The sequence below is a fragment of the Bactrocera dorsalis genome, chromosome 1 (genome assembly GCF_023373825.1).
Source record: "Bactrocera dorsalis isolate Fly_Bdor chromosome 1, ASM2337382v1, whole genome shotgun sequence".
Taxonomy (NCBI): domain Eukaryota; kingdom Metazoa; phylum Arthropoda; class Insecta; order Diptera; family Tephritidae; genus Bactrocera; species Bactrocera dorsalis.
In genome coordinates this window covers 109,295,638-109,309,141 of record NC_064303.1, presented here as the reverse complement: position 1 = coordinate 109,309,141, position 13,504 = coordinate 109,295,638, and the positions used below count along the sequence as shown (strand labels likewise).

At 40.0% G+C, this 13,504-nt stretch overlaps 1 protein-coding gene across 2 annotated transcripts in view; it reads right to left on the bottom strand.

Moving 5' to 3' along the window:
- LOC105234037 (homeotic protein ocelliless) overlaps positions 1–13,504 on the bottom strand; it is a 130,130-nt gene that overhangs the window by 56,990 nt on the left and 59,636 nt on the right. For both annotated transcript variants that reach the window (XR_007422602.1, XM_049455104.1), the window contains exons 5-6: positions 8,106–8,207; positions 7,619–8,022 (exon numbers count right to left, since the gene is read on the bottom strand). Coding sequence is in view for 1 of the 2 variants with exons in the window: in XM_049455104.1 (XP_049311061.1) it covers positions 7,619–8,022; positions 8,106–8,207 (506 nt within the window). In the remaining variant the exon portion in view is untranslated. The remainder of the gene's footprint in view (positions 1–7,618; positions 8,023–8,105; positions 8,208–13,504) is intronic.

Here is a 13,504-nt window from a genome sequence, read left to right as displayed (position 1 = left end):
CATCGCGACATCTAGCGATCAAACAGGTAGCGAAACATACCATGCTGCTCATGGGAGCTGAGGGTTTCGGAAAAGGAAAGATAATGTTATCTCAACGACTGACGGCCCTAGGGAAAACCAAACCACTGGTCCTTCTTCCAAGGGACGACGTTACGAAGAGGATTAACTTTATAAATAAATTCAGAGTTTCTCTCGGCAGTAAGACGGAGTGTAACGATTCCACGCTCGAACGCGTATAAGGTTAAATAGTTTTTAGGAAGTCTCAACCGCCTATTAGTTTGCAGCCCTGTACACCTAATCTGGGTACAAAGGGGTAGAGAACAATGCGCTGACCGACGAACTAGCCCGCTCTGCGGCAACGCACAGGATGATGGGGCCAGAACCATGCATTGCAGTGGAGTTCCACACTATAAAGGAGGTGCTCGGCACGGAGGAGAGAGTGAGGAAATAACAGCATTGGCAGCTGAAATGCACCATACGAAGCTACTTCTGGGAAGGTACAACCTAACAAGGTATACGGAAATGATCACCCTCCCTCGAGAAAAATTTCGCCACCTTGCCACGCTCAATACAGGGCACGCCAGCCTCAGAAAGCACTTATCAAACAATGGCATAGTCTCTTGCGCAAACTGCTGATTCTGCCACATGGAACAAAGAAATCCAGAACACCGGATTGCCAAAGCAGTTTGCAGAAGCAGGCTCAAGGCCTAGGTTCCATCTACGTGGGCAGGTATCATATCACCTCAGTCGCGCCTAGTAGGCTTCTGGAATTGATCAGAATGCGGGACCTCTGTGACCATATGTGATATAGGAGAGCGCACAATAGACCATAGGTCGCAGTGCAAAGCCTTCATTTTTCTATCTACTCTCATTGAACACCATACGTCTAAAACAACACCCGTTAGTTTAGGACAGTCTCGTTAAACATTAGAGAGACTTCATTACGCAAACTATCTTTAATACAAACCTAGGAGACATTACGAACCATTTTCAATAGATTTATAGATTTATTGGTATTTTTGTACCAGATATATGTTGTTTTGATTGCTATAAAGGCCGTCGAATAGTTTCACGTATAGTGGAGTCTGGTCGTTGAATAGATACCGGAAAGTGTTTAAATTAACTTAAACTCCAACCTCAATGAAATACTAATATTTGGATAATGAATGAGCACTATTAGATACCGGGAAGTGTCGCCTTCTATTATGTGAAACCCTGAGAGTTTTTTCTCAATTTATTTATTATAGATTTGTTTAGTTTACGTGCCTTCCACTTCGAAATAATCGAGAGCTAATCATTCAAGTGAAACGAAATTGCCTTCTTTATCGAAATCGCACTTCACTTGATTAATGAATTATGTGCCACTACATTATACAAACCGAAAATTAGCATTCGAAAAAATGGCGGAATAGAATAAACTGGCCAAACGGATTTCCGTCAGACACACGGTCAATAAAACGAATATCATGCAACCACAACACAATATTCTGATGGAAATTGGAAAAAAAGGCAAATTTTTATACATTACAAAAACACAATAAACGAAATAAACAATAATTGTGGCGTTGAAGACAATTTACAACAAATGCCTGGAAAAAACGACAAGACAAGAATGCAAACGTCGAAGGAATGAATGAATGAGTGAATGAATGAATGAATGAATAATGAATTGGAAATTCAAAAATCATGAAAATTTTGCTGAATTTGGCTGGCGAATAATTGTAGTAGCAAACTAATGATGATATTATGCAGCGCACAATTGGGGTGACACCCGCTTGTAAGTCAAGCGAAAGCTGTTGTTGCTATTTTTTACTTCGCTATTTTTTCGAATTGTATTTTGCTTCGAGATAAGCAGAAGAGCGCTTCAGCAAGTATCAGACACAGCAGGCACATGTTTGTTTGTGTTATTGTAGTTGTTGTGGTTGCTATTTCCACTTGAACGCCGACAATTGTCAAATCACGCTCAATTGTTGTTATAATACATTATTATTACATAAACTTGCAACATTGCTTGTATGAATGTCTGTATATAAGTGTGTATGTGTACTTAGCAACCTTCTGTCACATTGGCAGTCGAGTTCATGCACCAATGTGTTTTTGGTAGCTATCACTATTATAACAAATAACACGCATCGTCGTCGTCGTCGCAGGCATGCACACCGGAAGCGAACTCCTGTGGTTAAGCTGTTTTTTAGTGGCTGCGCTGATGAGGCAACCCGGCGCGCCGTAAAAGGCGAGAAGTTGGCAATAATGCGCTGCATGCGGTCCGCTTTTCGCGCGTCTAACTGTGTTTTGCCTAACCATAGAGGCGTTCGTCCTTCGTCCTGTGTGCAAAGCGGTCTAGCAGCTTGTGAAAAGTGATGCTTCTTTTGTGCTTGAATCGACATACGCTTTTGCATGCCGCAGCGTTTGTTTTTTAATGAACTCGAAACACCCTTACTTACGCCCAATTAAATCTGCAAGTGGCAATGCCACCGTACGGCACCAGTATCAGCACCAAGGCCTTGGATGTGTAGTCAGTGTAAGGCGGTAGTTGGTTCGGTAGCAAATATGGGTTGGAAAAATATGCACCGCTGTGATTGTTTTTGGTTTCATGTAATTGGTGAGCAGGGTGTTCTTTTCATATTTCTAAAAACAAAAAAAACAAACTGACTTGCCTTCAGTGGGTTGAGGAGTTTGAAACTTGTGATTTGCAAAAGTTCTTTTAAAAGAGTGTTGGTATTTCGGAACTTAACGCTTAAACTAGTAGAATATGAAATTCCTTTCTTCACCGGTCGATGTACAACGAGCTTCTTCAAGCCTGACAAACAATTTGGACTATTATTCTTCCTAACTTGGCTTCCTAAAACTAACGAACTTCTTTAAAACCTCCAATACCAAGGACTCTCAAAAAATTACGTTCTTATACCGGTGGGTGCCACGCCATACAGGGTTTGTTCGGAAAGTATTAGGACTGAGGCGATTTAAAAAAATTTATAAAACCAACCGTTCAATTCTTTAAAAACTTTCAAAATATGCTCCTTCTGTGTTGATGCAGCGGTGTCAGCGCCATTTCCAAGCATTGAAGGCGCCACGAAATGCGTCACGGAAGACATTTTCTGGAATAGCCTTGAGACCCGAGATACTTGTTGCTTGGATCCCCATTGTTTCAGAATGCTTGCCTTTCATCGGTCTTTTAGGCAAGGAAACACAAAAGTGACCCTTCGTTTGAGTCTCTTGAGGACTTCAAAGTAAAACTTGGCCTTTGCGCACACGAGTCACATTGTCGGTGAATCCTCAATCTTTAAGACGTGTTTTAGATACTGGACAGATGCATGGGAGCTCTTCCAACGTCTCTTTTATGCGTATTTCTCGGCAGTTTCATTGGGCCAACAACCATCCGGCAGTTTTTGAAGACCGTGGAATACAAAACACGATGGAGCATGTACTTAAGACATTCCATCTTCAATTCAATCGAAAAATTAATTGTATACCGTTTTAGTGACTTCATTATTTCCTGTACTGGTTCGTTAGCCAAATGGATGGAACTTTTAGTGATCTCATCAGCTTTTTCGTTTCCCGGGATTCCCGCAATACGATATGAGATTATTGGCTTAATTGTCGCCTGGTTATTTATCCGATATTGCAGTATTCCAGAAGCTTAAAGAGTCGTCTGAGAACCAGCTCCGAGCTCCCATTCCGTTTGCCATTTGGATTCATATGTTGTAAGTTCCGCAGGAGAGTCCATTTTTTTTTAGTGTGACCTGTGAACTTCCCTCTCAAATAAAATGTGAGGGCATGTGGTCCAATTTATCCAGTAACCCCCTGCTTATTGAACTATTACCGAAGGTCATTGCGAAGAATTCACCTAACGCTCCAGTCTTGCAGCTGATTTTGCTGCATAGTCTTCCACTCTAATGGCAATTAAGTAGTTTCTAAAGCAGCTGTTGGAGTGGTTCTAAGCGCCCTCGTAAGGATCCTCTAAAACTCTAGAAAATTTCTCCAAAAGACCCTCCCTCAAGGTGGGTATACGCAAAGACGAGAAGACAAGCTTCTAAGATTACTAAACCTTACGAAAATACAAGCGAATAGTTGTCTTAACATTTAAGAGGAAACAGAAAAAGTCGTCGGAAGAAGTACTCCACCAACAACAGCTTGAGCAGACGCCCATTAAATATAAATTTGTCCAAAGCATGGCCATAAATTAATCACACTTACGTCAACATGGCTATTTTCGTAAAGAACGCTTCATTAAATCACAGTTGACAGCTTTTGTGCGAGTGCCTGCCTGTATTCGTACAACCATATACGAGTATAATCGTAAATACAGTTACACATGTCCAGCCCACTTAGTCAAATACAGCACGTTTCCTTGGGTTTGTTGTCATACTCGGCTTTCTTGTGTTTGTAATTGTTTTCGTTTTTATTTATATCTTCTTTTTGTTGTACTTTATTGTTATTGTTGTTGTTGTCATCGTTAACGTCATCAGTGCAACGCAAATCTCATTCCAGACATTTTAATTGTCATGAATTTCTAAGTAGTTAACCAACCCCCCGCACAATATGTATTAGCTACAAGAAATGCCAACAACAACAACACGAACAAGAACGATTAAATAGCCGACTAAGCTATGCTTCTAACGATTTGCTAATTACGTCCGTGTCATTAAGCCACTTAAAATTAAGCAAACAAACAAACAAACCGGCGAACAGGCAAACAAATTTATTGCGAGCAAGTGTCGCATTTTGTACCGACAATTTGATGAAATACATGCCAACAAGAACAACATCATCAACAACAACACCAACAGGATAGGTTATAATGTTGAAAAAATGTCAAAGCGATAAAGGAAGTACCAGGAAGCATTTGTAGAGCAGCAGCAGCAGCGCAGACAGACAAAGGGAAAGTGAAGTTGCAGGAAGCAAACAGCAGGCAAAACAAAAACGAGCCCAGAAACGATACTAAGCGACAGGGATGTGCTGCAAGGGCGGCTGTGAAACAACCCTTCGTCCACATACACACTTACAAGGGCACATTTTGGTGGAATTTTTTTCCAGCAGCGCCAGCAAATCTGCGACAATCGGTGTCAACCCTCGCATCCTTGCAATGTAAACATTGCTAAATAATAATAATATGTGCTCAGCGCTCGGCCGACGCGTGATCATTGGTGTGGCGCAGCGGGCGGGGTGTAAACGGTAGTGTAATTGTTATGTGGCAATGGTTAAATTAGCAATTGATTATGAAGGATGTGAGCGACCAGTGGCAGCAGCAAACAAAAAGCAAAGCGTAAACATGCTGGAGAGCCACTCGAAAGCTAAACAAGTTGAGGAAAATAAAAACAAACGGAAATATGAACTAAAATGCTCCAATTAACGGGAATTGAATTTCGCGGAAAGAAAAAGGGATAACTAGGAGAGTTAGGAAGGACTAGATAGGGTTCAGAAGCGAACCGAAAACGTGAACATTTTTTCAAAACATAAGAACTTTCAGAAGGGTTGTCCACCGACAGAAGTCCCACCAAAGTGGGGTTTTCTAAATTCTCTTTAGTGGACAGAGAGTGTATGACTAACTTAGTCACGGTACTCATTGTACAGATGAACAAACATCCTTTTTATAATTTTTTATTGGCTTAGGAGAAGCTTCGAATTGATTCCGGCTATTTCAAGAAGAGCGACCGTCACACTAAGGGTACCAAATTTCATGTCAATACCTTTCTCAGTGCTTCAGTCCAAACTCAAAACTAATTTTAACTTCGGCAGAATTGAAGCTTCCCTTCCCAAATACATTCCTTATAGGTCTCGACAAACCGGTATCTTCTTGAAAAGAAAAGAGCGGGGCCAAAATTTCAGGTCCAAATAGAGGTACTTTATTAACAACCTTTTTTGACAGATCACGCGTAAGTCGTATCAAGCTGTAATGTTGTTTTTGTTCAGTATTGTTGGCACTTTGATCATGGGCTCTTGAAAATTTCCAATAAGATCCGACGTTTTCGAGCCAAATGTTCAACGATGAGGCCTATTTAACTCAACGGATGGACCATATGAGACTTAGCCGCGGCCAACAGTTGAAAGAGATAATTTTCAAAAAATAAATGCCAAAGAATGTTCTATGATATGATAATAACCACTCCCCATTATATTTGTAGTTTTTGTGTTTTTTTCTTTAAAAAAAGTGGAGGACTTCGAAATAGATCACTTCTACCAAAAGTTTTTTATAATCCTCATTAGTCGATACGTATATAATTTTCTATAAAAATATGCTTTATCCACGAAAATCTAGTGACTTTCACTCGCATCTTTTCTTAAACACTTTGCTCTCCCTCACTTTCATAGCGCGCTCTAGCGCTGCCTCTCAATAGGGCGGAAATGTGTCTCGGAACGTTTACCACCGTTACTAAAGAATTTTTGCCATTTACCAAAGCATGATTTCCTGCTTGCTACCTCCGCTAACATAGTGTGAGTGTCGACTTTGCTTATCTGCTCATCGGACACCCTGCTGTTACCCTCTGTCCACACCGATCCGTATGAAATATCGAAAGATTTTGTTGCTGTTGTGCCGGAAACAGCATGCTCTGCGGAAACATTAAGCGCAAACTTTTGTCTGTACGTCGCGTCGAGCCTTCGCCACGTTTGATTCCACATTAGTCGTTAATGACTTGGAATTGCGTGCACGTGACCAACATTTAAACGATATTCACCGCCTTCTTAGTTAGATGGGCGCAAATAAACTCGAATAAGAAAGTGAGAGTTTGTGTGCGCGAAACTTATTGTTTAGACAAAAGTATTTGCTCCACGACAAGGAAAACTTATGGCAGATTTGTAAAGGTGGAGAGTTAATCCATTAATGTGGTAATTACTGTATCGTGTACGTGTTTTGTTGTGATTAGTGAAAATGAAATATCGGTAGATTCTTCCGAGAAAAGGTGAAATGAAGACAGCCACAGAATCTTCTTGGTTTAATTAAAGTACGGCTCTCAGCAAGGGTTCGTACGAACATTCAAATGCTTACTCTCAGTATGAGGAGAGCCTCGTCGATATATCTTCAATGATCACTATGTCTTTTCATTTCTTTCTAACTTCGTCCTTGATAATATATATGAAATACCAAAAGAAAGAAGTCCCCTGTTATATCCTAATTTTCGACATAATAGTTTCCACGACAATCGTATGTTCTAAGTAACAGAAGCGGACCTGAATTTTTACTTGACCAAGACATGCCACTTAGATAGTTCTATTTGAGGAACCTTTCTGTCCCCACAATAATAATAACTGGTTCCATGCTTCCATATTTGATGACAAAAGCTTTTGCAAGGTATAACCACAACTTTTAATCTTCTATGTTAGCCTCGACCGAGTTTGGACTATGATTCTAATGAAATTTTAGGATTCAAGGGGTAAATTTTTTATGTTAGACACATAACCTCAAATGAATTTGAAATGTTGTCGACCCATATATCGAATAACTGAAGATTTTTCAATACTTTGCGGTTGGAAAAATGGTATTTAATTGCAAGGGTCTAAAACCTAGATTTTCATTAGATATTTATAAGGTTATTTATGTATTGGCCTGATCTGAAATCAGGTTCTTCTCTTACAATATTTTTCAACACTTCAATTAAAAAAAGATGTAATCACTCACCTATCACCACCGAAATTTCCGAAAATGTGACTACCAAAAGTAGTGGGCGTGCTGTGTAGCGCCGAAGTGGGCGTAGTGCCGGACGATGTGCGCGAGGTCAACGAAATCGGACCGCCAACTTCGATGGGCGAATCTGTATGACGGGAATTCGAAGTCGGACTATTGGGACAATGTTGAGGTGTGGCGCGCGCACTGGGCGAAGGCGAACCAGCGCTAATCGAACCAACCGATTGCGAAGCCGATTGTGTGGTAAGCTGTGTCGACGAGAGCGGACGTTCATTATCCGAGTCAATGGCATGCGGACTGGCCGATGGCGGACCAGGACTGTGCGAGCGACGCAACGATGGTTCGTCATCGTCGATTTCGCCAGTAATGTCAGGCGAAGACTCGCGACTGTCGTGCAACTGCAAGATGAAATTAAATTATTAAAAGATATAACTAATATTATACTATAGTATAGGGTGTGCAAGCACATTTGCGTACTTACCTTGTCCAGCGAACCGCTGCTCTCGCCATTCTCGCGCTTGCGTTGCTCATCCTTAAGGCGTTCGGCTTTACGCCATTTTGCGCGTCGATTCTGAAACCAAACCTGCAATAACAAAAATGGCGTCAGTTTCACTTGGCTGCATTTCGGTGTGTCTGTGTGTATGTGAGTGGGTGAGTGGTTGGAATGTCCAAAGATAATTTACAATAATTTTATATATTAAGTGCGGTAGCCAAGGGGCGTAGTTGTGAAAATTGAAATTGGAAAAGTTTTCTGCTCGACAGACTCACGCTGTCAATACATACGCACATACACTCAAGCGCACAACAAATGCATAACATGCAAACAATAAACCCAATTTTCCACCTCAGAAACTTTATCAATTTATTTATTATATGCCCACATGCGCACGCATCCTGCAGGCTCGTTAGCTCAACTCTGTGGAAGAATTTCGCATTACAAGCAAGTGGAGATGGATTGGCCTCCATTTCCCACTCTCATTCGCCATTTGCTTTTGTTCTGGCTGTTTACGCCATTGTTGCAATCAAAAATAAATTAATATCAACAATGAAAACAAAAACAATAATAATTCCGAAGAACATTTGTACGAAGGATATGCGTTGGAGCAAGGGTAAATTGGCTGTGTGCCAAGGATTGCCGAAGAATGCGGGGACAAATTCTTGCTGCAGGATATGTTTGTAATATTTGCATGTACTCAGACAATTCCATTAATTTAACACATCACTTCTCTTGTTAAGACAGTGTACCGTTAGCTGAGTGAGGAAATAAAAATTACTGAGTGGGCAAACATTATACCTCAGGAAAATTTCTTCACAAAATTTTTAGAGTTAAAAAATATTTTTCAAAAAATTATTGTAAAATCTATTTATAGAATAATAATTTTATTATTTTCAAGCCGGACGTAACTCGATAAAATATAACCTATATTTTGGTTACCAGTAACGAAGTCAGAAGGAAAAGCTCGTTCAATATGTTTTGTTTCAGTAGGTTTTGTACAATTTTCTAATTAAAAAAACACGGACTTAATGCTAAATTTAGGAGTCTAAAGAGCTGTCTACACTTTGGTCTTATGGGTTAATGTATGCTGAGGCCCACGCGGTGATTTTCGCGCCAACCGGTGAAACTCTCTGAGATTAACGCAGTACCAGACGTTTCAATTGCCATTAAAAACGGCAAATAAACCTACAGCCGAAGATTATTTAATTTTTAAAGGATAATATAAACCTCTGATATTGAATTTCATGAACTCGGCTCATTTAGGAAACACAGGTATTGGTTTAGAAGACGTTGTAATGAAAAACTTAAATTATTATAAATCTTTGTCAACCATTTATATAGAGTTAAATTTTGTTAGAGAGATACTGCAGAAATGAGGAGTCGAACAGTGACAATCGGCGAAGTACCACCTAGTTTGAGAACTTTTTGTAAAATATGCTAGTGTCAAAAATGGTAGACCATATTGAATTATAGGAAAGAGGATTTTCTGATATACATTGTTTGTCTGGCTCGTCTTACAATAGATACTATCGGGTTTTCCAATAGGCATGATATGATTTCTAAAAGTGGTTTTGTCATGATCTGTAATATTTTTTTCATTGTAATCAGTATTATTTACAATTTCATCATCGAAATTTATACGCAATAACAACGTTTACATATTATTCAATTTTATTATCAAAATCATCGTTCTTTATTGCAACTTTCCATGAGCTTTTGCCATTTTATGGTCGTAAAAATCGTTCAACTGTGCTAGTTATTCGTCGAATTGTTGAAAGTTTCGAGGGTACATTTTCCTTACATAATGTTAAAGTATCAAATAGAAAAAGAACCGCCTGAAGCAATGAAATTATTGCTGCCGTTCAGGCAAGTGTTGCTAAAGGCCGCAATATGTCGACTCCAAGACGTTCTCAAGAACTGAGACTGTATCAAACCACAACCTGGCGGATTTTGAGAAAGGATTTGGGTTTGCATCCGTAAAAAATTGTTCTCACTCAAGAACTGAAGGCATTGGAGCACATCGTTAATTTGCTGATTTTGCCTTGGAACAGCATGAAAACGATAATGACTTTTTTAAGAAAATAATTTTCTTCGATCAGGCTCACTTTCATCTGAGTGGTGCGGAAAATAAACAAAACTGTCGATTCTGATGCGAAGCAAATCCAAAAATTTTTCATGAACATCCATTCCATTCACCTAAATAGACAGTTTGGTGGTTTCACATAGTAATCTATCAAGTATCCAAACACACCCTGTCCAAATGGCAGCAGAAGGGTATGGCAGAAGCAAGGTAATCTAATCTCAGCGGATGAAAGAGTTAAGTGGTATAATATCGTTCTCTAAAGGGTCAGTATTACCAAAAGGGTAAACTTCACCAAGAAGTTCAAGGTTTTCCTCAGCAGCAAGGCTGAATAGAGTGATTCAACTCTTGAGCTACTATTTAGGGATAACACAATCAATTGGTACAAAGACGGCTCGAAAACGTCAGATGGAATAAGTCAGTGCATAGAGATAAACCTCCAACGCATCTATCGCAACGAAGGTATAATCATACTTAGGGATAGTCATCGGCACTTAAAGCAATCTCTGAGAACGGCTGAATAGCCTAGCAGAATGTAACCAAGTGCAGCTCATCTAGGTGGGCGGTCTTAAAGGTATAGCTGGGAGTGAGCTGGCTAATGATATCGCCGACCTGAACCCTTCGTCGCGGTGGGTCTCCATTCCATAAAGAAGCTGGTTCACAAGGATGAAGGTATTTGCAACAATTTCGAGGCATGCGCCATACCAAGTTGCTAATGAGGGGTTATAACCTCAGTGGGTTTAAATATGTAATTAACCCTCCTAGAGACAAATTCAGGCTACTTGTCGCATTCTATACTGGGCACTGAAAGTTGAAAAAACACTTTTATAACAATGGGACTAGCTTTTTGTACAAATTGCCGACTCTGGGAGAGGAAGCCTGAAACTCCAGAGAATCTAGTAATTGACTGCATAGCAGTCTGCAAACGCTGGATAAAGGCCTTGGATCCAAGTTTCCAAATAAGCATCACATCATCATAAAAAAAAGACTAAAAAATTGAGTTCGTGTTGAAGCTGCAGACACAAAAAGCAACTGTTTCAATTCTGATAACGAACGAAAATAAGAAACTGTTTTCACCATGTGTGTGACTCCCAAAGCACATTTTGCAATATAACCGGAAAAAATTGCACGCCATCCGTGCTCAGTTGCTTGGGGACACTATAAAATCCCATCAAAAGTATTATCCCACTAAAAATACTATTTACTTGCGCATAAAGTTTAATGAAACAATCAGCCATTCATTTCAATAAAACAATCCAATTTATACTTCTAAATGGCTGTAGACATGTGAATGTGTGCGGGCTTCCTTCCGCAATGATTTCACTTCCGATTTTCGCTGATTCCTAGCAGTCTAATGGGATTTGTTAGAGACAATTGCATGCAACCGACCAACACAATAAGCGAGATGGAGGCGGGTAGTGACGAGGTAGTGCTGCAAACAAGAGAGAGAATGAGAAGTTATGGATTGACGCCAGCCTCCAGCGGCGAAGCGACCACAGTAAGCAGTTGAAATGAAGCCATAGCCACCAAGTAAGCATTAGGATGTATGTATGTAAGTAAGTAACTAAGTAAGTAAGTTTTCTAATCAAAATTCAAATTAGATGCTACACAAAATTTCTGCTTGACTTGGCAGCCGAAAATGGGAATTGGGAAATGACGTCAGCTTCAACCGCACACAAATACGAGACACAGCTGTAGCTGTGGTTGCCTCCAAGGACGGAATGCGGCAAAAGACAATGGCTTCATGGCGACTGTGTAGTACTGTGTGACTGACTGTGAGACCCTGCGTCGGCGACAACAAATACGTCGTACTGCTTGTAATCATGCCACAGTCAGCCATAACAATCTCTAAATGCAACACGCCGCCAGGCAAACGAGCAGACTGACGATTGCAGACGGTGCAAAGCCGAACTGAGGTGCCGAAACTTCTCACATACCACGCTCCAACACAGCACACAGCAGTTCCCTCAAGAGCTGCTAGGGATTTAGGTGCAGTGTAGACAATGAAATGCTTTGCGGAGCTTCAATGTGTAGCCTACCTCCTCCGCCCCCACCAGTAATCATGCTGATTTTCCATTTTATTTGCAATTTTGTTTCTGTTTTTTTTTGTTGCTGTAGTCGCTTCGGTTTAACATTGTAAGTGGTAATAGAATAAAGCTTGGCGTACATTAGCTCGAATCATTTCGGATTGGCTTGATTGTACACCCACTACTACGCCTTCCATTGTTCGCTATTATGTGGGCGTGGATGGGGGGGAGGGGATGAGGCTCATGCTCATTTGTGGGTGGTGTATATGGTATCAATACAGTTATCTGCGAGTGCCGATGAGAGTGTGCCTTCGGTTGCGCAGTCGCCGCTTACAATTTTTCGCTCTATTCTCTCTGCCAACTACCCCTGTGGCAAGTACACACCCATACATACGAAAATACACGCTCAGCGCCCTGTTTTGTTGCCATTTTTTAGCCTTCCGGCCATCTATTTAGTTGGCTTCAGTGACGACGCCCACCACTTGCTTCATACAATATTTATTTTATAAGCACATTATAGCGTACTACAGCAACATGAGTTACAAAAATAGCAGCAACAACAACAACATTGGTAATAAAAACAGCACAAATGGCGCTTGCCACCGTACAAATGTGTGCTTTATGGTGGTTGTGGTGATTGCTGTGCACATTTTTTACTCTTGTTGTTGCTGTTGCTCTTGCCTGTAATGGCTCCCCATTTTTTCCGTGTGCTATTATTTCTTTATTTTACGGCACCACCTCCCAATTGCCATCCCTTTGGGAGTCTTTTGTTCGCCGCCTCTCCTCATCGCCGCATGCTCCTTTCTACCAAGCTAAGTATATACAAATACATACAGACATGCATTTTTATATTGACCTCCCTCTCAGTGCGTTCTTTGTTGTTGGCAATTTGCGAAAAAGTTAAATGAATTTCGTTTTTCGATTAGAAACAAAGTAAGTTAGTTAAGATAATTGATGTAGAAATTACAAGGATAAGCAGCAAAAAATTTGTGGTTAGAAAATATATTCTGAAGCTGTTGGAAAAGTGGTGAATTGTGAAAAATTTGAATTAGAAAAGTAATGGAAAAGGAATTTAGATAATTTTTAATAAAAATTCGGTTATTTCACACAGAAAAATGCAATGCAATACATAATGAGGACTAATAAAATATTACACTATAATGTATTTATTAAAAAAATTATAATTTTTAATTTTTTTACTTTACTAATTTTATTAAACCTCAGTATATACTAAGCTTTTAATTTTCCATTAATTTTTAATTAATTAAATAATTTTT